The sequence below is a fragment of the Notolepis coatsorum genome (assembly GCF_963971535.1).
Source record: "Notolepis coatsorum genome assembly, chromosome: 20".
Lineage (NCBI taxonomy): Eukaryota > Metazoa > Chordata > Actinopteri > Aulopiformes > Paralepididae > Notolepis > Notolepis coatsorum.
Genome location: NC_140184.1, coordinates 70,281,889 through 70,307,681, shown reverse-complemented (window position 1 = coordinate 70,307,681; position 25,793 = coordinate 70,281,889). Strand labels below are relative to the sequence as shown.

Here is a 25,793-nt window from a genome sequence, read left to right as displayed (position 1 = left end):
GAACAGAAATTTGTATGAATAAGGTTGTTCCACCAAATTGTCCCAATAAACTACTGAGTGGCTCGGCAGTATCTCTAGTAACGAATATGCAAATTGACAACAAGCACTCATTGATATTTAGTGAGGAGGCGCAGATCTTATACTCCGTATCGGTATCGGGTAGGGGTGGGAATCACCAGTTTCATCATGATACGATACGATATCGATTCTTTGGACAACGATACGATATTTGCCGATATCACAAAGTCTCTCACGATACAATACGATACGATTAGATTCAGGTGCCTGCGATCGATATGAGATGATATCATATGCCCATTTAACACAATCAGTAACATTTAGATCAACAAAAAAAAGGTAATGAAAATATCATTTGACATTTGTATTTTTGAGCTCTTCCAGACATTTAAAGGAAAATCAATCTATTGTTTTTAATACAAATAGACCTCCTGTTCACTGTAAAGTGCCACGTCTTTATATATTGAGCTTTAAACTTTAAGCTACATTTTTTGGAACTCAAAACTCACAACCTCCCTCTCCCAAACCGTTCCTACAACAATTTTTGCATGATCATGTATAGGCCTACATTTATTATGTATTATATTGTTTATGTTTAAATAACATTTAAACATCAAACTCCTCTGACCTCATCTGGTCTTTCCAAAGAAGCGCGCACGCACACACACACAGAAAGGGAGAATGCTATGCTGTAACATCTACACACACGGAGCTACTGCTGTTGTTCTTGGGCGGATATGAGACTCGCCACAGGATTTTCAAAATAAGAGTATCGATATGAATCGATCTTATTACATCGCATCGATCCGATTCGATTGTTGATAATTACATCGATGTATCGATCTGGATCGATGTATCGTCCCACCCCTAGTATCGGGTCGAACTAGTGAAATTTCATGGATCGGGTATTGACTAGGGATGGGCATTTTAAAGAAAAATCCAGATAGATTGATCGCATGCTATACTCGATTGATCGTGTATTACTCGAAAAGGGGGAAAACGTATTAAAAAAAAATATATATATATAAAAAAGTTGTGTTCATTCACGTATATATGTTTAAGGAAACCAACAAACAAGTTATAATCTTACACATACATGTGAAAAGATATGTAATTTTTTTTTTATAAAATAAAAATAAAAATCATAAAAATTTATAATTTAGATTTTTTATTTTATTTTTCTCATAGCTACGAGTAATCTATATTACTCACGCCCATCCCTAGTATTGACTACAAATGGTCCGATCATGACTGAGCCATTACAAATTTGTCATGAAGCGTCCTCCTCCATTAACAGCAGAGCAGTGCATGACAGAGTTGAGACGAGGGAAAACCTGCCCAACTTTCATTCCTGAATGGATTCAGCTTGATGAGATATTGTCCAAAAGTTAGGATTTTTATTACATTACATTACATATAAATAACTGCGTTTATTGTTTGAAGGTTTTAGTGACCAGTCCATCTCTCCCTTCTCTCCCCCTCTAGCACCTGTCTGACAGTGTTCTCTGTCTTGAGCTGCTAACCACATTTAGCTGGTTTACTAACGATCTAACAAGGCTAACTGTTGAGTTTCTTTTAGATTGCAAGTTAAAATAGACCTACAATTGTGGCTCTTCAATTAAAACGTCTACATGAGCTAAAATAGATCAATGTTCGCCTTGAATAGTCCATTAAACGGTAAGTCAGCATAGCAGAAGAATCTAGCATCAACAAAATATGAAAAAGGCGCTCTGGTGTCAAGTTCTGCACAAATAACAATCTGTAGTCAAAGTCATGCCTCCAAGAGGAATTAACCATATGTGGAGGGGATCTTTAATTTCAGACACAGCCCTGAAACCTCCCCCACCAGCTGTTAGACCATTACATCTCCCTCTCCTGCTTGCTTCCTGCTGTATCCCAAGGAAACTATAAAAGAAGGAAGGGTCATCACGTCACTGTGTAGCGTGTGAAACGCACATTGGTGCCAAGTGTGGAAACGTTCACTTTGGTCAACAGTGAGTTGAATGGGATCAGCCGTCTCCTTGTTTGTGACCTGTCATTTAAACAGGTTATTACCTCGGGTGGCAGAATCATCAGCCATCTTCAAATTCAATCTTGTCAAATTCAAAGATGCCTGCCTTACCTATAAAATCCTACATGGCTTGGCTCCTCCCCCCCCTCTGTACTTTCATAAAACAGAAAGCATCTGCTGATAGATATACCAGGTCTGTAGTCAGAGGGGACTGTGTCGTCCCAAACAGGAGGTCTGCTTTTAGTCAGACAGCCTTCTCCGTGAGAGCAGCCCACACCTGGAACAGTCTGCCAACACGGCTCAGGGAGTATCAAAGTTACATCTCATTTAAAACTAACTTAAAATCATGGTTGAGAGATGGTCAAGTGTGCGACCATTTTAACTGAGGGGTTGTATTTTAATGTATGTATTTTAGTGTATTGTAACCTATACTGATTCCTACTGTGTTTTAATTATTGTACTATGTTTTTTAACTGAGGGGTTGTATTTTAATGTATTTATTTGTATGTATTTTAGTGTATTGTAACCTATATTGATTCCTTTTTTTTTGATCCACTTTTTCTCCATTTTCTATATTTTCTCCCATCCCAATTTTCGTATCATCCAATTCAACCCTCCCCTGTCACGAACGCTGTTTCTTGCCTCCCACAAGCCGGCTGCAGTGAGGACTAAGTCATACATAGCACAAGTCCCCTCCGGTACTTGAGGTAACAGCAGTCGCATCTTTTCACCTGCGCAGCTCGACCTCTCAGTGTCGAGGAGTAACGCGTGGGAGGCTCACGCTGCCCCCGACACTTCCTGATTCTACTGCGCAGGCGCACCAACCGACTTGTAGGAGTCGCTTGTTCACAACGTTCGATCCCCACCCTTCAGTTTTTCCCTCCCCGTAATACGGCCAATGTGTATTACTGCGGACGACCAGCCAAACTGAAAAACAATGTGGAGAGCTGGATTCGAACACGCGAATCCTAGCGTCTCCACACTGGTGGCGAGTGCCTTAGACCACTACACCACCTAGCCGCCATACCTATATTGATTCCTACTGTGTTTTAATTATTGTACTATGTTTTAATTATTGTTGTGCTCATGTCACCTGCCCCAGAGACTACAGTTGAAAATTAGCCAACTTGGCTAAACTGGCATATTTACAGTCAAATGTTCCTTAATATGTCTCTGTATTTTAAACCAATAAATACAAAAAAAAAAAAAAAAACTGTTACATTCCTAGCCAAGGTAATATTGGTTGATGTATATTTCCTCAGATAGCTTCTATATTTTGATTTCAATAGGTCTGGCACCAGGCGGGGCATAGAATGCTGGTATTCGGTCGTAATGACCCCTCCTTCTTTTATAGTTTCCTTGCTGTATTCTTCCCATGGATCTCCTCATGTGCACAGAGGCCTACCAGCTTAACAACCTTGCTGTGCAAAACTGTTCTTTTCTTAGTAGTGGTAGTAGTAGTAGTGTTGGATATGAGTGATGCCTCTAGCACTCAATGTAACATGTCCAGTATTTAAGTGCACACCCCATTTGATTTCCTATAAGCCTTGTGTAAGAGCTCAGGGACTTCTTGTCTCCGAGTATCAGCCTGCTAGGCTACAGCCTGCTTTCTGCTGGCAGAGCACTCAAGAGAATAGTTGTTGTAATAACAGGTGATTCACTCTGCACTTTCCTTCCTGTAGTCTAGGGATGGGCAAAACTCCCCAAATTACTACACGCACACACATTAACATATGATTTAGTTTTTACTTAATAGTGAACGTGACAGACTAGCGTCTGTCTACCACCACAGAGCCAGTGGGATCGAATCCGGCTTGGCCGACCGTCCATACTGACACAATTGGCAGTGTTAGCGGGTGGGAAGCCGGCGTGGGTGGGTCCTGGTCGTTGTAAACGGCGACTCCTATAGTTCGGTCGGGGCGCCTGCACAGCAAGGGAACGATCTGGGAGAGGTAGTGTGACCTTCCACACGTTACACTCACCCAGTGAGAGTCCGCGCTGCCAGGTGAAAAGAAGCGGTGGGCTGGCTACACATGTGTCGGAGGAAGCATGCAATGGTCTCCTCCCTCCCAGACCGACGGTAGGGGGTAGAGTGCGCAACGACCAGGAAGGGGATTGGGAATTGGCATAATGACTAACATTGGGATGGGAGAAAAACGGAAAAAGAAGGGGGGAAAAGATAATAATATATATATTTTTTTTTAATACTATGGGTGCCGGCCAGAAATCCGGAAAATGACTGTGGATTGCCAGCGCTATTTGTCTATGGAGAAATTCCCCTTCTTTGCAGGGCTATAACTTTTTAAATTCTATTGCTACATTGCCATTATTAGGGCCCATTCAAAGTCCTATATGTATTGTTCATTGTGTAGCAACGTTAAACTTTTTCATTCACATATTCATAGTAAAGTATGGTCTAATGTATAAGTATGTTTTCATCTCTTTCTGCAGCTTTCTCCAGAACGTGATATATAGCCCCAAATGCATTATATTGATGATGAAATACAGTTTGATGGCAATCGGGGCGATATAAAAAATTTCAATTGGACGTACTTCTAGAATGATCTACGTATGATCTGATGATGACCGGATGGGCGGGGGATCGTTTATAATTCCGTGGGCAGCGTTATATCATTCATCTAGTGTGGGTGATATGTTCATCATAACAGTTTATATGGAATACGATCAAAAATAACGCTGAATCTTACCGTATCCTCCTCGCGCCGTTGGGCGATGAGCGTAGAACAGTCATTTACCTATTATGGTATGTAGAAATATCGGGTCCATTTCCAGCTTGTATAATAGTATATATGTCCAAATCATGTTGTTTATCGAGTTATTGGCAATCGATCGCTATGTATTGTGTCGAGATCGAGTCCCGGTAGCCAAACAGAGTGCCCGGAAGTAATACGGCCGACCAGCACAACCTCCATAGCACTTCCTGTTTGGCGATTGCGCCGATCGGCCACCAGATGGCGCTCCTGAACCGCCAGAGAGCTCAGTGGGTCCTCCTGGTGGATCTCAGGCCAGCGGAGGGGAAATATGAATCCGATCGCAGATTTTTGAAATATTGATATAAGGACGCTGTAAAGCGTCCTCCGGCAACTTGAGCATGGCCGGGAATGACGCTTTTAAGCGTTTTCCGGCAGTCAAAGTGTTAAAGTGAACGTGACATAATCAAACAAGTACGCTAGCTGGCTGCGGTCTGATTGATTGATTGAAAACTTTACAGAATGGGTACAATACAGTACGGCTCAATACAAACAAATGCTAAGAGGATGCAGACCAGAAAAAGACTTTCGTCTTGTTTAGGGCTGACCTTCGAAGCTTTTTTTGGCAATCGAAGCTTCGGGGCCGAGCTTCGATTTTAATTCGAAGCTTCGAAGAAAAAAAGAAAAAAAATAATTTTTTTTTTTTTTTTTTTATCTTATGTTGTGGGACTTGTACAGCACTTTCATAAACTTTGTTGTTTTTAAATGTGCTCTATAAATAAAGTGGGTTGGATTAATTAATTAAGTAGCCCCTTTCGTGACTGAGCCAACAAGGTTTCACTCGGCTGTGTGATTTAATTCTAGGTGGATCGCTGTTGTCGTTTGAACAACTTCAGATTTCATGGGAACTACCAATCCCTCAAATCAAGAATGTTTAAGATGAATGAAGTAAGATTTTGATTATTTGAAATATGGCCTGTGTAGACTAAACTATGCACAGAAGTATGTCAGTCTACAAGTTACATTTTTAAGAAGGGCAACTTCCACAAAAAAACAAAGAACTCACCAAAACATCTCAGTAGCACCTTATCTAAATTTTATTTCCTATTTTGTTTATTCATCCCAGTATCTTTCTTTCTTATGTGTGGAATTCTACAAGGCATGTAGGTGTATATGTATTTGAGGATGATATCCTTCAAACAGGCAATAGTGTAACTGAGGGGTACAATTCCCTGACTGTATTGAATAAGTATGGTATCATTAAACCACTACTGAGTTATGTACATTACTACTGGCCATACAGTACACAGGTATATGAGATGAACACACCCACAATAACACGGCTTCACAAGAAATACTGTTTAGAAGAATATTTATTAGCAGCACGAAGATTATCTTACATTACTTATCAAGATTGAGAGTTGCGCTTGTAAGGCGAAGAATGTGCATGAATAGGTCAAGAGCGTAAGTCCATGAGCATATTACGCAGGAGATAATTAATACCACCTGTATCATCAGAATTATATATGGTACACTAGTAGATCAGCTGGAGATACTAAAGGGGTCCCTCCGGTTGTAAGCCAGCAGGGGAGAGGATTTGTCGGTAGCAGAAAGTCTGGGTCAACGAGGAATAAGGAGACTCCAGGTACAGGAGACAGTGCAATAATCCCTTGATCCGTAGACGAACAACAGCTATTCTCCGGTATGCAGTGCCGCATGGAGGAAAGCTAGCCAGCCTCAGAGTACTAGAGGCGGGCTCGACGGTGCTCCTCACAGGGTAAATCCCACACAACAGTGGGTGTAGACGATTCTCCGCTCCAACAGCTACAGGACCAAAGCAAATATAATCCAGCCGAAAAGGGCTCTGTAGTCGTCGGGTAGGTTATCCAGTGTACATATCCACACGGTTTTCGTCTAGGGCTCCTCGGATGACGGCACCAGGTTAAGCCGCCCAGCCTGGATAAGCACACTAGCTCGGTACGATGAAACGTTGGTAATGCTGGTCACTGTAGAACGGTAGCCGCACGATACACTATACATAATAGACTATTACTTAATAATAGAATAGGTCGGACTCGACGATCCAGCGTTAAACTCTGACACTTCAGCTATCAATTCGCACGCGGTCTCAAGGCTCTATTTCGGGGCAAAACGGGCCCACTTCACAGCACGTTGTATCGTGGTGTGAGGCTTCAACTTATTGGGTAACTAACTGCTGTATCCACCTGCGACGTATTTATACGTAAGGTGAACAATCTAGTACCAGCCTTATTTCTGTCTCGTATTCTTGCGCAGAACCGGGCATGTCCAGGCATGTCTTAGCGGTGACTTTGAACTAGACATTGGGGGGTATGGCCGTGGCGCCTAGGGGATCGCTGTCCAATAGGAGAACGAATATTATGGTCTGGCCTGTACTAGGTAAAGGGATATTCCGTGTATATGTACAAAGAATATACAAGGGATATCAGACGATATACAAATACTATACAATATATCTCAAGTAATAAATATATATATTCGGTTTAATCTGACCCTTTGTAACAAATAGTGATGATATAATTTGGGCAGTGCTGAGCTGGGTTACTTTCCTCCAGTGTATTTGTCCCCCGGCCCCACCCAATGGCCCCATGCGCGCGCGCACACACACACACACACACACACACACACACACACACACACACATTTACATTTAGTCATTTAGCTGACGCTTTTATCCAAAGCGACTTACAAGTTCTGTACGACAAGACAGCAAGAAGGGTACAACTCTATCAGCTGAGTAACAATGTTTATCAAAGTGTTGAGTGCTACAGTGTAGGTTAGTTTATTAGGAAAAGTGCATGACAGTAAGGTTAGTCACGGTTAGATTTTTTATTTTTTTTTGTAATCATTTCAGATAATGGTTGAAGAAGTGAGTCTTTAGTCGACGGCGAAAGATTGGACGGGATTCGGCTGTCCTAACTGGGATGGGTAGTTCTCACACACACACACACACACACACACACACACACACACACACACACACACAAATCGAAGTAAAAAAAAATTGAAAAAAATTATTTGAATTTCTTTTTATCTTTTTTTTTAAACTTCGATTTTTTTTTTAATGTTCGAAGCTTGTGCCATCGAACGAAGCTTCGAAGTATTTAAGACAGCCCTAGTCTTGTTTACATCAGGGTCCTCCATTTTCAATTCATCAAGAAATTGTTGGTCATTGCCAACAGCTAGATATTTGGGAGTTGCAGCAGGCTAACGTTATTTCCAGGAACAAAAGCATTAATTATGAAAGTTACGACTATTCGAAAATCAATGCCCATCCCTAGTAGTCACCCTGCAACTATTACAATTACAACATTTTAAGAGGAAACGTTCGATGTTTGACCCAGCCGCTGGCCCACATCATGACGAAACACTAGAGTATTTCTCATCTTATTAACAGTTTGAGTGCCAGCCATTAACATGGGAAACATGGTTAAATGCCAGGACCCACTTCAATGATAGCGTTATGATCGCATAATATCTGTCTTAAATTATGGATATGTGTCTAATCTGGCCGTCGCTTATCAATGACTTGTTTGCAGTCAACATTGTCGAAACTGATTGTTTTTTAATCGGTTCATTTTCGTTTTATAGCATTTTGAAAAGCCCTCGTTTTTCAGGAAAATATATAGATTCCGTGATAAAAGGCATTTACTGGAATATTCTAGAATACACAAACGTTGTAATTTTTCGGCCTATTTATGAATCGTTTTCAAATAAACGCTAGATTATCGATAGTATATGTGTACTTATTAGGGATGGGTACCGAATTCGGTACTTTTGAGGTACCGAACCGAAACACGTCGGTACTACAGAGTATCGAATCAAGTGAGAAACCGATTTTTTTTTTTTTTTTTTTTTTACTTTTTTTTCCCATGTCAACGTTTACACGCACAATATATGCTTACCTAGGATTTGACTTGATTCAACAACAAAGCAGTCGGAGCAATGACAAGCCGAAAACTGTCGAAATTGTAGTTATTTGAAGTTTGGATTTTTTTTTTACGACTGAGGTAGGTAAATTAAATTTCTTGAGACTAAAGTACAGAAAAAAAGGTACCGTTGGGTACCGGTATCGATTCACAGGTACCGGTACCGGTATCTGTTCAAATGTGAAAGGTACCCATCCCTAGTACTTATGCACGCTATAGAGGCGGGCTGAAAAATGTATTCTCTCATTTCCTCATCAGCGATCACAGCCACACACACACACACACGCATAGGGCAAACGCTGAGATATAGGTGAAAACAGCTCTGATTATCCTAAGACTTATCAGATGTTATCCAAAAAGATTATTCCAATTCCTGATCGCCATTCCAAATATCGATCACGCTTATTGATTACAGTGTTGGGTCCTGTAAATACATAATCCATGCGTTTTCCGGGCCGGCGAGCACAATCGATCCTTCAGTTGGCTTGACAGAAAAGTTAAATGAGCAAACTGGCCACCCCCCTGCATCAGTGTAAAGTAATGGGGTGCAGTTACACAGGGAGAGACGATAGGGGGCAGTTCCCAATTGAGCTCAGAGAGACTCTGCAGCACTAACCCGAGGCTCGATTGATGAAATATGAATTCAAATCGCCAATAAACAAAAACTCCAAACAAACACTATATAGCGTCGGGGGCACTCAACGGTCGGCATGAACTAACGACAAAACGCGTCCGTGGCACTCAATGTGTCGCTTTCCATCTATTCTGTTTTAAATTTGCACACTGCGCCCTTAAATGGTCAAACATTAGCCCGTGTTTGTATTTAATCTCTTGGATCATAAATGACCTCCAAGTCTCTCCTCCAACCAGCGTTGCAGACGTTTGTTCATGTTACCATCACTCGGTTGTCTAGCAAGGGGGAGGAAAACAAAACATTTGCAGGGCGCTGTCGACTGCTCGGGGGTAATGCTGCCACGCCACAGTTGTGTGTGAGAAAGAGACATTTTGGTCAAATACTTTAGATTAGAACATCATGATTGCTGACTTGGGTTGTCTGTCAAAAAACTAAAATCTCTGATCCCGAAAGGGGCGGGTCAAATAAAACCCTTGGGATAATGTTGCTTCCTCCCCCTTTTTCCTCCTCCTTTTTCCTGTCGCTTCTTCTCTTTCCGTTTATTTCTTCTACGTTGTTCAAAACGTGTCTCTCTGCATCGGTGTACTCTGCCCCTCATTCGTTCATGTGTCCTTCCCCCACCCCAGTGACCTGAACCACAGCACACAGTACGTCCAGGGCCTGGCCTTGTGCACCTTGGGCTGCATGGGCTCATCAGAGATGTGTCGTGATCTGGCCGGAGAGGTGGAGAAGCTGCTCAAAACATCCAACTCCTACCTGAGGAAAAAAGTAAGAACAAAATGTATTTATTTTTATATATACATGTGTGTATACAGCAGCGTTTCCGTTAGCCGGTAATTACCGGTATTTGACCGGCAAAATCTGTTGAAGTCCGACATATTTAATCTCTCCGGTCTTAATGTCCGGTGAAAATAATGCCCTCTAAGCACAATTTGATTATTTGAATTGTATTAAAATAGGCTAAAATTAAATAGCCTATAACGAAACAATCATTACATTTGTTTCATCGTTGCTTCACCAAGCAGGTATAATAATGTTGTCAGCGAGAGCTTAGTGCTGGGTTTTGCGAGTGCATGTGTAGCTGCAGAGCCGGAGCAGCAGCGGCACATTGCAGTACTCCAATTCAGCCATTGGCAATTCAGCTGTTGGGTGGGGGGCGCTGTTGAGCGGTCCCCAGATAGAGCCAAAAAACTGCTGAATCTGCTGCTCTGCAGCGCCATACTCTTTGCAAATAAGTCGTTGCGAGGTGGAGAGAGTCATCACGCAAACCCACGATAATGTTGCCATCTCTCTCTGCCAAATTTCTCAGTTCTTCGCTTGATATAATTAATACAAATGTCCAATATAACGGAATTTGTTAGCTCATAAAAATGTGATTATAACAGACTGCTGTTTATTAATGTCGGGCGACTGCCCACAGACACCTATTTGATTTAAAGTCGGCAGCAGCACGGAGTCTCTGGACTTATTTTATTTGGAATATAATGATTGTATACGCAAAAGTAGCCTAGTTTTAAGTAAAAATATTATAAATCTACATGCCTTGAGGATGTCAATTAATTTTAAGCTCAATAAACTCTGACCGGAATTTCTCTCATTTGACCAGTAGATTTAAATCTACCGGACCCTGAGACCGGCAACAATTTTTTCTAACGGAAACCCTGGTATACAGGCCTGGTTTGGGCCTTCTGCATGTGTCTAGCATAAATTGCCCTGCCTGTAAAGAGGCTTCCATTGAACCCATTTTCATTCAGATATCATGATGTGAGAAGTAGGGCTGTACCGAATGTAATTTTTTTTTTTTTTTTGATCAAATTTTTTTTATTGACATTCTCACGAAACAAGACAACACATTAACCACAATCACAATACATAGAACTTCACAAGAAAATAACAAAAACAATAATAATAATGACTAACAATTATACAGACAAAAGAAAAGAAACCAGAGTTCAACCTACTAAATTAATTCCAAGGGGTACTATCTAATAAATGGTCTTTCCCAGTGTTCAGTCCCGATTCCCGGCCGTGTGACCCCATATTAATAAAACGTACATCTCCAACCCACCACAAGGACCATTTTTTGGGGGGAACACGACCTGAAACCAGAGCAATGAACCTTCATGAAAAAACAAAAACCTGTAGGTGTTCCATAGACTCACAGAGACCGTGTAAAAGTGGCCAAACAGTGAAGAACTAGTTAAATAGCTGCCCCCCCATAATATCCCCAGCTAAACTCAAGATGACAAGACAAGGGACAAGACAGACAAAAACATTTCCTCCTCCCCCTCCCAAGAGACCGCCGGACTCACCCGAACACGCACCCCAACCCCGCTCAGCCGCACACTGCGGTCTTTACCTTCTCAGCTGCTGCGAACCACAGGTCAATTCCAGCCTGTCCCACCCCAATCACCCGGGCTGTGGATATCTCAAGATAAATCACATCCAATAGAGTTAGGGACCAGTTAATCATTGTAAGCTTCTCAGGCTCCTTCCATCTCATTGCTATTAGCTTCTTCGCTGCTGTGACGCCCGCTAGGACAACCCTTTTCAGTTGTACGGACGCGGGTAGTGTCGTTATATCGTTCAGGAGTAGCGTAACAGCTGAGAATGGGATAGTTAAGCCACACAGATCTGAAAGTTTGTCCGTTATTGACCTCCAGAAGCGGGCCACTGGTGGGCAATCCCAATACATATGCATATAAGTGCCAGTGGCCTTTTGAGAGCACAAAGTGCACCGAGAGTCGGTTATCAGTCCCATAGCAAATAGCTTCCTAGGTGTAAGATAGGTCCTATGAATATAATTAAAATTAATTTGCTGGTGATTGGGGTTGCGGGAAGATAATGCCACATTTGCCCAAACATCATCCCAGTCAAACTCGGGGTCCAACTCCGGGATATCCACACGCCAGATTGTATCCAATGATAAATTTTTATACGTGGATTGAATTAAGAGCGTATAAAAGTCGGAGACAAACCCTCTGGATGTCGTCCTGTCCACTATGAGCCTGAGGAAGGGGTGTGGGTGCAAGGCTTGAGCCCACGGTACGCCATGCGCCCTCAGTGCTGACCTTAGTTGAAGGTAAAGAAAGAAGGACTCGCCGGGAAGATCATAAAATTCTCTTAAGTCCTGAAACGCACGGAGGCCGTTCTTATCATAAATATCCTCCAGAGTATGCACTCCCCTCCTTTGCCATTGAGGAATATTAACCGGCTTGTGTCCAACAAGTAATTGCTGGTTATTAAAAATTGGAGAGTCCAGGTGCCAAGGGCATTTAACCCCACACGACCTCTGTACATTACGCCACGTTTGGATCACGTGAGTTATGATCGGTCCATACCTCAGCCGGCATTTCGCAATAGAGACAGTGGAGTACACTACATCCTGCAATCTTAGCGGAGACACCGCCGCCGCTTCTAAGGAGCGCCACGATACAGCCTCTACAGGGTCTAGCCAGCACATCAGAGGTCTCAGTGAAAAGGACCAGAAATAAAGTTTAAAATCAGGGATTGCGAGGCCCCCATCTTGTTTCCTACGTTGAGTAGTAGCCCTTTTGATTCTCGGGCGTTTGTTATTCCAGACCAACTTAGATACCATCGATTGTACCTTGCGCCAGTGGTCTATTGGAGGGGGCAGGGGGAGCATTGAGCTAATAAAATTTATCCTAGGCAGGATGTTCATTTTGATTATGGAAGCCCGGGCTTGTAAGGAGTTAGGAAGGGACGACCACCTGTCTAGATCCTGGCGTATTTTATCATAAGTACCCGTGAAGTTGTACTTAGTAGTTTGGTTCAGCGTGGGGAATATCTCTATGCCCAGGTATTTAAAATGTTCTACTATGGGGATATCAGCTGGTAGTCGTACCGCCTTGGCCAGTTCATTAAGAGGTAGGCAGGCTGATTTGTTCCAGTTAATCTTAAAACCTGACAATTTACCAAAGTCGTCGATTATCCTCAATAATTTTGTGGCCGACCGGGAGGGGTCGTCCATGAAAATCAGCAGGTCATCCGCATAGAGAGCAATTTTGTGTGGAGTATTGTTGACCATTATGGGGACGATGTCCTCCGATTGCCTAATAAATTGGGCCAAAGGTTCGAGGGAAAGCGCGAACAGTCCCGGGCTCAGAGGGCAACCCTGTCTAGAAGATCTGGAGACTGGAAAGAGTGTGGAACAGTTTTTGCCTGTCAGTATCATCGCAGACGGCGAGGCATACAGGACTTTAATCATATGAATAAAACTCTTTCCAAGACCCATGACCTCAAGTACCTTCCACAGGTATGACCACTCAAGTCTGTCAAACGCCTTCATGGCATCCAAAGACAGAACTGTGGATGGAGTTGTATTGTCTTTACTGTTATCGATTACATGCAACAGCCTCCTAAGATTATCTGCAGCCAGACGCCCCGGGATAAAACCAGTTTGATCGCAGTGTACCAATACAGGCATAAATCTCTGCAGGCGACGGGCCAGCACCTTGGCAAACACCTTTAAATCGGCCCCGAGAAGACTCAAGGGTCTATAGCTACCACAATCATTGGGATCTTTGTCCTTTTTGAGAAGTAAAGAAATCAACGCCATATTGACATCTCTTGAGAACTCCCCTTGTTCGATAGCGTAATTGATCATATCGAGCATCAATGGACCCAGTTGGTCCCAGAAAGCTAAATACACTTCGGGTGGAATACCATCCCAGCCTGGCGCCTTACCCCTCTGCATTTCAACAATAGTCTCCCTCAATTCTACGAGAGTAATCGGTCTCCCCAGTTCCTTGGCCTCTTCCTCAGAAATGTGGGGTATCTCAAGCCCGCCGATGAACGATTCAAATCTAGAGTCATCCAGATTACCCTCTGAGCTATATAACTGTGAGTAAAACTCTTTAAAAGTGTCATTGATCTTTTTCGAATCAGTAGTGACTGCACCCTGGCTCGTCCTAATCGAGGGGATATCTGAGAAATGATCATTTGAGCGTATTTTCATTGCCAATAGATGGCTAGGTCTGGAGCCGTGAAAATAGTAATTTTGTCTTGTCCTATGTATCAAAAACTCAGACTGTTGTTTAAGTATGGAGTTTATTTCTTTTTTGACTATCTTACGTTGTGTGTTTAGTCGTTCATTATAGTCAGTTTGCAAGGATGCGTATAGGTCCGCATATAATGATTCCAGTCCTTCTAGCTTTTTTGACCGGGATTTTCGCAAATTGGAGGCAAATAGTGTGACATGACCCCTGATGAATCCTTTCAATGCGTTCCACAGGACCCTAGGGTCTTCTACTGTGCCAACGTTGATCTGCAAAAATTCTGCTAGTTTACTCCTGAACTCAGAACAGAAGTCATCGTTCTTTAGCAAGGTCGAATTAAAACGCCATCTGGGAGCTCTTGCGGAGAGCCTGCCAAAGGTTGCCGTAAGGAAAATCCCCTTGTGGTCTGAGATAGCCAAGGGAACCAATGAGACATCGAAACTATCAAACATATTAGGGGACGCGAATGCATAGTCAATTCGAGAAAAGCTTTTGTGTCTGGCTGACAGGTGAGAGTAATCTCTGAGGGTGGGGTTGCATAAGCGCCAGAGGTCTGAGAGCCCCGTGTCTTTGGCCCACATCCTGAGGGCCTTAGAGGCCCGTTTCTGGTCGCTCGTTTCAGAGGGCCCAGACCTATCCATCTCCGCATCCCAGCACGCATTAAAATCGCCACCCACAATGAGAGCGTATCCATTAAGTTCCAACATATTCTTCGTGATTGTATTATAGAACGCTGAATCAAATGTGTTAGGAGCATACAATGCTATTATAGCCATCTTCCTATGCAAGAATTCAACTTTTGCTATAGTAATCCTTCCCTCCGTGTCCGACCATACATCCAAGATTTTGATATCAAGGTTACGTCTTGTAACTATGACTACTCCTTTCGTCTTATCATCGGCTGAGGATGCGGAGATAACGTGATATTGCCGATTTGCCAGTCTTGACACGTCACCTACCATTAAATGCGTCTCACTAAGGAGAGCAAGGTCAATATTTCTCCTCTTCAATAGCCAAAGGACACTGGCACGCTTGTGTGGGGCGTTAAGCCCTCCTGCGTTCCAAATTAAAATATTCAATTTAGCCATGGTCGAGCTTGTATAAGTGCGTAGAGAACATACCCGTGCAGCCAGGCTGAGTACAGAGGTGCCGATCCCGGCGGGCCCGGACGGTCAATCCCAGGAGTTCAGAGGAGGAACACTTACACATATATAAGACAACAGTACATAGAACACATAAAAATACCACCCCAGCTACAGCCCCCCCCCCTTCTACTCTAAACCCTAACCCACCCGTCCTACTATAAGTTCCTCTATACCCACTCTCCAATCCCCACCCTATGCCCCACCCACTGAGGATGGTCATCTTCCTATCACTTCCCACTAGAGACATGGATCAATAAGACGCTTCCCACTCCCACCCCCCTCTAGTTAAACCCCTGAGTAAACCCCCACTAGTCCAATAAACACAAATAATAATAAAAATTAAATTCAATAAAGATATCGGTCGAAAACCACCTGAGCACTGGCCCTAACATAAGACAACCATAATGGTAAAAATAGCCATTATTAAATAATAACTCCACATCAACCTGCAACCATCTATTTCCGAATCTGCGCTTCAACGTCGCAATGTTATGGCCCAAATGGGTACAGGAAAATTCAAAACAAAATTAAATTAAAGCATCCCAGCCGATAGTCTAAGGCAGGATCGGGTCACAGGTTAATTGTGCAAAATTGTGTGAACAATGTCAATTAAACAATGACAAAAATAAGAAAGGGAAAAAAGGGGTTATGGTTAAAGTGCACCCCTGAAGCAGTCCCTCTGATCAGGCACAACGGCTGACATGACATAACCTATGTAAGAATCGACAATAATAGGAAAAGGAAAAAGAGGGTTATGGCTAAAGTGCAAGCAAAGTTAAACTTGACCCAGCCTGTTATCACATATTTATGTATATTCGTTCGAGAGCCAACATGAACCTTGGCCCTAACCTGACAGCTATAATGGAAAAATTAGCCATTATTATATAATTACTCAGCTTCAACCCTGTGACCAACTACCTCGTAGTCTGCATATTAATGTTGCAACATTATAGTATAAATGGAAAAAGGAAAATTCAAAACAAAATCAAAGCATATCAGCAGTTAGTCTAAGGTAGGATCGAATCATAGTTAAATTGCTCATTCAAATGCCATTAAAACAGCGACAATAATAGAAAAAGGAAAAAGAGGGTTATGGCTAAAGTGCAAGCAAAGCTAAACCTAAGCCAGCCTGTTATCACATATTTTATGTATATTCGGTCGAGAGCCAACGTGAGCCTTGGCCCTAACATGACAGCTATAATGGAAAAATTAGCCATTAATATATAATTACTCAGCATCAACCTGTAACCATCTACCCTGGAGTCTGCATATTAATGTATCAAAGTTATAGCATAAGTGCCTCACGGAAAATTCAAAACAAAATTAAGGCGAGTCAGTAGTTAGTCCAAGGTAGAACCGGATCACATTTAAATTGCTCATTCAAATGCCATTAAAACATATAGGAAAATTCAATACAAAATTAAATTAAAGCATCCCAGCCGATAGTCCAAGGCAGGTTCGGGTCACAGGTTAATTGCTCATTCAATTGCCCTTAAAACAGCGACACTAATTATTATATAATTACTCAGCATCAACCTGTAACCATCTACCCTGGAGTCTGCATATTAATGTATCAACGTTATAGCATAAGTGCCTCACGGAAAATTCAAAACAAAATTAAGGCGAGTCAGTAGTTAGTCCAAGGTAGAACCGGATCACATTTAAATCGCGCATATAGATGACATAAAAACAGCGACAATAGGAAAGAAAAAAAAAAGGAAGAGAGGGTAATGGCTAGAGTGCAAGCCATATAACCATATAGCCATTAAGTGCAAGCCATACCCGACCCAACCTGTTATCAAATATTGTTTATGCATATTCAACCGACCTTGGCATCTACTTTGGATCACCAAAGCTCAAAACAACCTGGATATAAAAATAAAAAGCATACCAGAAGTTAGTTAGGGACTCGGTCACTCTTGAACTGTGCAAACCAATGTCCCTTTGAACAGCAACAGCAACCAAAATACGTAACCATTAACGAATGTCTCAGCGCAGACCATAGTCGAAGCCCGCTGGCTAGCCCGAGGCTAGCGCGTAAGCTAGTGACGAATCCGGATAGCACGTTAGCCTACTATGTACATTGTTCAGCTAGCTCGTTAGCTTCCAAAGAGGCGATACACAAGTACGACCATGAGGTCAGCTTTAGCAAGTAACAGAAGTCATTGGGAAGCCCCGCTAGTTGGATGGGCAGAGGACAGTTAGCATGTCTGGGCATGACAGCAAGTGTTTGTGAATAGTCGACCTAATCAATGTATATAGGCCCAAACCGCCAAGTCACTCACCCTCCATAGATATCAAGCAACAGACTCGGGTGTCTTCGCGAGATATTCCTTCGCTTTAGCCAACGACCAAAACAAACGCTGACCACCGACCTTCTCCAACACAGATAGTTTCGCGGGAGCGAATAACGTGGGCCTCAGGCCTAGTCTCCATAGCTTAGTCAGGACCACCTTGTACTCGGCTCTCTGAGCTTGAACCTCCGGTGTAAAGTCCTCGAAAATGGCCACTTTGTGATCGCCAAACCTCAGAGTACCCCTTCTGGTACGAGCCGACCGCATGATGATTTCTCTCTGTTGGAGTCTGTTCAGCTTGACTATGATGGGCCTCGGTTCTTTGTTCACGCCGGGAGAAAACCTGCCCGCTCTATAGGCCGACTCACAGATAGGAGGCGAGGGGAGGACGTCCGTCCCTAGTATCTTCTGCAGCAGTTCGGGCATGGTCTCAGAGAGACGGCCTTCACCGCTGGTCTCCGGTACTCCAACAATCCTGACGTTGTGGCGTCTATCCCGGGACTGCATCTCCTCCATCGCCGACTGTAGTTTGTTGACTTCAGCCTGCCTAGCCAGCAGGGCGGATTCAAGACCCGCCATCTTCTCACACTGTGATGATACCTCCGTCGTTAGCATGGCTAGTTCGTTAGCATTAGCCGATGAGGCAGCGTGAATCGTCTCCATCTTGTCTGTCAGCGGGACTACCGCCAGCCGTATTTCTTCTGATATCTCACGACGGAGGCTGATACAGAAATCCGCCAGCACTTGCTTCTGTGCTTCAGCGATGCGTGCCTCAGAGTCTGCGTGTACTTTCTTCTGTGCTTCAGCGATGCGTGTCTCAGAGTCTGCGTGTAGCTTGGTCATGACCAAGAGCACAGCTTCGCTTAACTCCCCGACAGCGGGAGACGGTACGGCCATGCTCGGCGGTGTCGGTGTCGTGCCTAATTCTTTCATGGCTCTGGTTTCCACCCCCGCCATCGTAGAAAGTCGAAAAAAGTTGATGAATGTATACTAAACACGACGACCTAGCAAACAGATAAAAAACAAATAAAAATAAAATAAAGACTAATGGGGAGAAACGTATATTCAGCACGGTAGAAGGGAGCTCATGTGAAAACACGTCTACTCCATGATCGCTCAGCTCCGCCCCCCCCCGAATGTAATTTTTTAACATTTGAAGCTTCTATTAAAGTATTCAAACGAAGCTTCGAATGTCTGTCATCATATTTTACCAAATCTTTTATTTTTTATTTTTATTTTTTATATATCAAACTAAATCCTCAATTTGAATAAAGTGATTAATCTGATTAAATCTTTTTTTTTTAAACTTTTTTTTTATCAACTTTCTTTAACACGTTGAACGCCAGACCCGAGATAAGTCGAGTTAACTCGCCATCGCTTGGGCGCCAAACCTGAGAAAAAAGTCTGGTTTTCTATCGTTATTTCTTTTATTCGATATTCCCATTCATAATCCATCGAGGGAGCCTGTTATCATTGGAAATAAGTCTGAGATCAGAAACGTCCAATACCGCCGCCTGCCGCCTTGCAAACTCATCAGAGATTGCAAATGGTTTCAATAATTATTTTGTAAACATTGGAATTTCCTTGGCTAGAAATATTAACACATTGGTCGCCAAAAACGGCTTATGGCGTGTTTGCCTGCCATGCGTTGAACGCTAAGAACGGCAAAAGCCGTTTTTGAAATCAATATTTAATTTTTTCGCCATGGCATTCATAATTCATCCAGCCAACCTCCGGACCCTGCAGCGGGACCCTGAATGAGATTGCAACGCCTCAATACCGCCGCCTGGTGGATGGTGGGGCGAGTTAAACTCTCAAAACCGGAAGTTGTGATCGGTGCGTCAAGGAAATCCCTCCGGCAGTAATATCTTGCTACGGGACTACAGACTAACACTGGCGTGCATTTGGATCGCTTCCATAATGCAATAATCGATATGATTTCAGCGTTTATTGCGCCATACAAACCGGAAATGGATCTAGGCGATCGCCGTCAAATAATTGGGATATTTTTCTTCCAGTCTCATCGGCGAACGGTAACAGACAGTAACGTTATTTTCAGCCCGATTATGCGTTTCTTTGTTTGCGAACAGTCTGATCAATATATCAACCCATACTACATAAAGCCGTTACTGACGATAAAGGAATTATAGACGACCCCCGCCCCCCCTTTCCTCCACGCATGAAGCATAATGTATACCGATCATATACATTAGAATTTTTTAATATAGCGTGTATAGGAAAGAAACGGCAATCTCTAATCTATCATATGCGTTTGGGCCTATAACTAGCGTTTTTGGAATTACAGCAGAAAAGCTTATAAACATACTTATATTCAAGACGGTATTAACACAACACAAAAATATAATGTTCCCACATCCGGAACGATAGATAATCGATGTTGAATGGGCCATAGTAATGTCAATATAGCAATACATTTTTAAAAGTTATAGCCCTGCAAAGAAGGTAAACATCTCCATAGGCTTTCAACGGTGGCAGACTTTGATGGGTACAATGGCTGGCAGTCAATGTGTTAAGAGCACAAATAACTGTCCACTTGACAAGATTCAAGGTCAGTACCCATCTATGTCTATATTTGAACCACCTACCTCTGAAGAAATACAAAATATTATTTTAAATAAAAAAAACTCAGCAGCAGGTTATGATAATATTAAAAGTAGTCTGCTTAACACTTTCAGTGCCCATTTAGTGCTTGAATGCCCACCATCCACTTCAATGTTAACGTTAATATCGCCTAATCTATGTTTTAAATTATGTGTCTAATCTGCCCGTCGCTTATCAATGACTCATTTTCCAGTCAACATTGTCGAAGCGGATTGTTTTTTTATCGGTTCATTTCCGTTTTATAGCATTTAGAAAAGCCCTCGTTTTCAAGGAAAAAATAAAAGATTCTGTGATAAACGCCCTGGAACTGGAATATTCTAGAACGTTGTAATTTTTCGGCCTATTTATGAATCGTTTTCAAATAAACGCTAGATTATCGATGGTATATGTGTACGTATGCACGCTGGTGCCGCGAGCTGAAAATCGATTCTCTTAGTTCCTGATCGCTCGCAGTCAAACAGCCATATCACACATAGGGGAAAAGCTTATATCTCCGTGAAAACAGGTCTGATTATCCTAAGACTGGTCAAATAGATTCCTTACCTGAGATCAGATGGTATCTAAAAAGATTATTCCAATTCCTGATCGCCATTCCAAAAATCAATCCTTTTATTGATCCAATGCTATGTACTGTAAAGACATATTACACGCTGTTCTGAGGGTCCACAATGAATCTGATCGGCTCCGGTTACATGCGTGAGAAGTAAAATGTGGATTCCGGAGTTTTTTTTTTCTCATCCATTTTCATTGAGTCCATTCCAAAAGGGTGCATTACCATCTGGGAGACGATAGGGGGCGCTTTTTCACATCTGATCCCCTGGTGGGGCTGGTTGATGAAATATGAATTCAGATCGCTAATAAAAAAAGAAAACGATATTTCTCGTCGTGGGCACTCAATGGGGGGGCTGATAACACGAGTTATGTCGTGATGGGCATTCAAAGTGTTAACACTATGACGACCGGCGTGGCCCGGCGATTTAGGCCTCAGAGGACAGCAGAAAGTAAACAAACCGATGTACTTTCTAAGAGCTTTATATATCATTTATAGTATTGCTATCTGTCCGTTCTCATTGTCACTTGAGTGCATAAACCGTGCCTTCATAATGGCTTAAAGAAAATAAAAATCCATCGGTTGGTTGTCATTTTATAGCTTTGTGAATATAAGGTATAACGCACTTTTCGTCTAGGCTTTTCTGCAGGAAGCTAGATAATAGGCTAAACGTTGGCGCCGTTATATCAAACGCCATTTCTGCTGTATATATACACGAATGAAATAAAACAAACTGCGTAGCATCCGGACTATTACAGAGCATCTATGGATGAAATGGGGGCGGCGGGGAACGCCGATTACTATTATTGATCCGCAATACAGTGTGCGTTCAATATAGCATTTTCATTGACCGATCACGTTACGTTATAAAACAATGTCCAATCCAGCTTTAATTTGGGGTAATATTATTCTACCGTCAGGCCATGTGATCGCCGGCAGCATTTCCTCACCAGTCATCCCATTCTGGTAGATCGATATGCACATTGGCTAATCATAAATCCCATTATTCCACGCTGAAAAAACCGCTCGCCAAGCTGATCCAAGATGGAGGATGTTCGGCTGGGATCAAGGAACTATGATCCGCCCACAGAACTGTACGTTTTTTTTTTTTTTTTTTTTTTATTCACATAATGATACTGCAGTGGAGCGATGGCGCCCCTAAGCGGGTATGGCCGGTACTGCATGTTTCGAAAATCAAATATGTGAAAAGATGCTGGTAGTGGATCGGGTACCTAAGAAGCGTTATAAATATGGAATAAAACAATAACAACTCGTCACGTATATACTCGTGGCTCTGGTCCACAACGCTCTTTTTTTAAACACGTATATACTCGTTCTCGGACGGCATAGTGTTAAAGAGGTATTACCTTCAATAATTGACCCATTGAACCATGTTTTTTCACTCTCCCTGGAAACAGGTGTTGTTCCAGGAGACTTGAAAGTGGCAAAAGTTATACCTCTGTTTAAATCTGGTGACTCATCCTTATTTTCCAATTACCGTCCGATTTCGATATTACCGTCCATGTCTAAAATATTGGAGAAGCTGGTTTATACTTTAGAGGTATGGTTTGGCTGGCAACGTGATTAAATGGCTTAGTGACTATCTTTATAATAGGGAACAGTTTGTTTTAGGGGTGGACGGTATAAACGGTATACGGTATAAACGGTATGAATTTGCTCTACGGTATGGATTTTGACTATACCGTGTAACCGGTAGAGCAGCTCTAAAATAGCAATGACGTCGTCGTCATGTAACCACAGCGCGACTATTTCAATCGCATTTGCCCCTAAAAATAGATAGAATTAGTCATAGATAATAGATATGTGCAAACTGGAAAAAGTTATTTGGAGGCTTCGCGCAGTGGGCGTGTCAACACGCAATTGTCATTTCATAATAAACACATATCACCGCGGCGCACAGCAAGTTTCAATTTCAGTTCCTGGCATTTTTAACCAGTGGAGAAAGGTAAGAGATCTTACCTATCGTTTTTCTTATATGAATTATTCTACGTTAATAAAACATACCTGGTGATCAACTACAGTTTGCTGTAAACATTACGATATGTGTGTAGTGTTATGATAACGACGGCTGCAGCGGGAGCCGGGAGGACGGCTGCAGCAGTGGATTTGCGAAATAGCATGCAGCTGCAGAGCCGCAGAGCCAGGGGCTCTTTCAGGTCTGGTCACAGGCCGCTCAACAGCGCCCCCCCACCCAACGGCTGAATTGCCCTGAATTGACCTGAAAGAGCCCCTGGCTCTGCGGCTCTGCAGCTACATATGCTTCTAGCAAAATCCAGCATCCAGCCTCGCTGTTGCAATGGGAGCAGCACGGAGTCTCGACTCGGGACTTATTTTATTTGGAATATAATGACTTTATACGCAAAAGTAGCCTAGTTTTAAGTTAAAATATTATAAATCTACATGCCTTGAGGATGTCATTCTTTATATAGCCTGCCTATCAGGCAAAAAAAATTATTCTAACGGAAACACTGATACCGTGATATATACCGTTACCGTCTATGCTTCAAATTATACCGTGATCTAAATTTTAGACCATACCGTCCACCCCTAGTTTGTTTCCACTAACACTTTGAGTGCCACGGACGCGATTTGTCGTTGGTTCATGCTGCCAGTTGAGTGCCACCAACGACATATAGCGTTTGTTTGTCGTATTTTTTTTATTAGCGATTTGAATTCATATTTCATCAATCGAGCCTCACGCTAGTGTTGCAGATTCTCTCTGAGCTCAATTGGGAAAATACCGCCCCCTATCGTCTCTACCTGTGTAACTGCACCCCATTGGTTTAGACTGATGGGGGGGGGGGGGGGGGGTCCAGCCTCCTCATGTTACTTCTCCGGCGAGGCATCTGAAGAGACCCAAGTTGATCGCCGACCCCTCAGAACAGCATGGAATCGGTATTTCCAGTACCCAACGCTGAATCAATAAACGCGATCGATATTTGGAATGGTGATCAGGAATTGGAATAATCTTTTTGGATAACATCTGATCTGAGGTAAGCAATTTATTTGACCAGTCTTGGGGTAATCGGATCTGTTTTGACCTATATATCAGCGTGTGTGTCTGTGTGCGCGCTGATCAGGAAATGAGAGAATATATTTTTCAGATCGCTTCTCTAGCGTGCATAAGTACACATATACTATCGATAATCTAGCGTTTATATGAAAACGATTCATAAATAGACCGAAAAATGACAACGTTTTTCACTTTTGTGTATGCCAGAATATTCCAGTAAAGGGCGATTATCACGGAATCTATATATTTTCCTGAAAAACGAGGGCTTTTCAAAATGCTATAAAACGGAAATGAACCGATTAAAAAAAAATATATATATATATATATATATCAGTCTCGACAATGTTGACTGCAAACAAGTCATTGATAAACGACGGGCAGATTAGACACATAGCCATAATTTAAGGCAGAGATTTAGACCGCTATCATTGAAGTGGGTGGTGGCATCCAACGTTAATTAGTGCACGCCATGCTGGCAATCAAAGTGTTAATAGCGATGACTCTGACAGGGCAAAGCTAGCCTGTGGAGTTCCTCAGGGCTCTATACTTGGCCCCCTTTTATTTTTTATTTATATAAATGATTTTGCTTGGGTCTCCTAGAGTATTCTCGATCTTGTTTGCTGATGACACCAACATTATAATGTCACATGATAATTTTGCAGTATTAATTAGGGAAGCCAATGATGGTTTATCTTGTGTCTCAGATTGGTTCCAGACTAATAAGCTATTGTTAAATGTAGAAAAATCTAATTTTATTGTATTTTGTAATAAAGGCAAAAGTTATTCGAAAAAGGAGGCAAAGCTATTAATCAGTGCAAATCTTTTACTAATAAATAGATACAATATGTTGTAGTGTTAAAAAGTCTTTAAAGTGAATGTTAAAGGTGAGTGTTATTCCATACACATGGAATATGTATCTCGATACGATAAGAGAGCACACATTGTGAAAACAAAGAACAATTTACCGCCTAATAGAGGCCTTGCACAGAGTGTTTAGAATGCCCATTTCTCCTTGTTAGGGACCAAGCAGTGAGACAATGAGGAAACAGGAGTTGTAGATGAAAACTGAGTTTTTATTTACCCACAAGGTGCAAAACCATTGCAAACCAAGAATTTGATAACTAGGCCTATAGATGGGATTCTCGTCCACGTCAGCAAGGAGGCCAAAAGGAACGTAATAATCCTGGTCAGAACAATGGGGCAGACTGTATAGAGGCTACTAAGAACATTTGAAACTGTTTGGGGAGAGATTTCACACAGAACAACCAGGAATGAGGAAGATACCAGTTTACCATTCTATCTCTTTGTTCCTGGATTGTAGCCAGCTCTTCATAACAACTCATCAACAATAGTCTTCCGGGATTCTGAAATCGGGGAGGAGGTAGCGGGGGGAGCAAATGAATGAATGTGGATGAGAGCCGTGATGTAAGTGATTGCAGCTACGGCTGTGGGGGTGCTGGAGACATGATCGAATAGACTTGTATGCGCCTGAATCTCCTGAACACGGCGCGACCCATTCCTAATCGATCAGAACTAAATCGGCAGAGAAAAAGCCCATTTTGTTTCATTATCCTGTTCAGCTGAAAGGACACTGGCCACCGAAGCTCGCCCCTCTGATGGAACAGTCCAGGGCGGGTTTGCGTGGCGTCACAATCCGTGGGCAATCTGCGCATGTGCATGGGGAATAGGTGCTTAAAATGGGCTTTTTCTCTGACGATTTAGTTCTGGTCGATTAGGAATGCAACCACTTACATCACGGCTCTCATCCACATTCATTAATTTGCTCCC

The 25,793-nt window shown here is 42.5% G+C and overlaps 1 protein-coding gene across 1 annotated transcript in view; it reads left to right on the top strand.

Moving 5' to 3' along the window:
- The window catches only part of ap1g1 (adaptor related protein complex 1 subunit gamma 1), a 146,564-nt gene that overhangs the window by 48,778 nt on the left and 71,993 nt on the right, over positions 1 to 25,793 (top strand). The window contains exon 4 of the mRNA XM_084337690.1: positions 9,969 to 10,110. Within this exon, the coding sequence (XP_084193816.1) occupies positions 9,969 to 10,110 (142 nt within the window). The remainder of the gene's footprint in view (positions 1 to 9,968; positions 10,111 to 25,793) is intronic.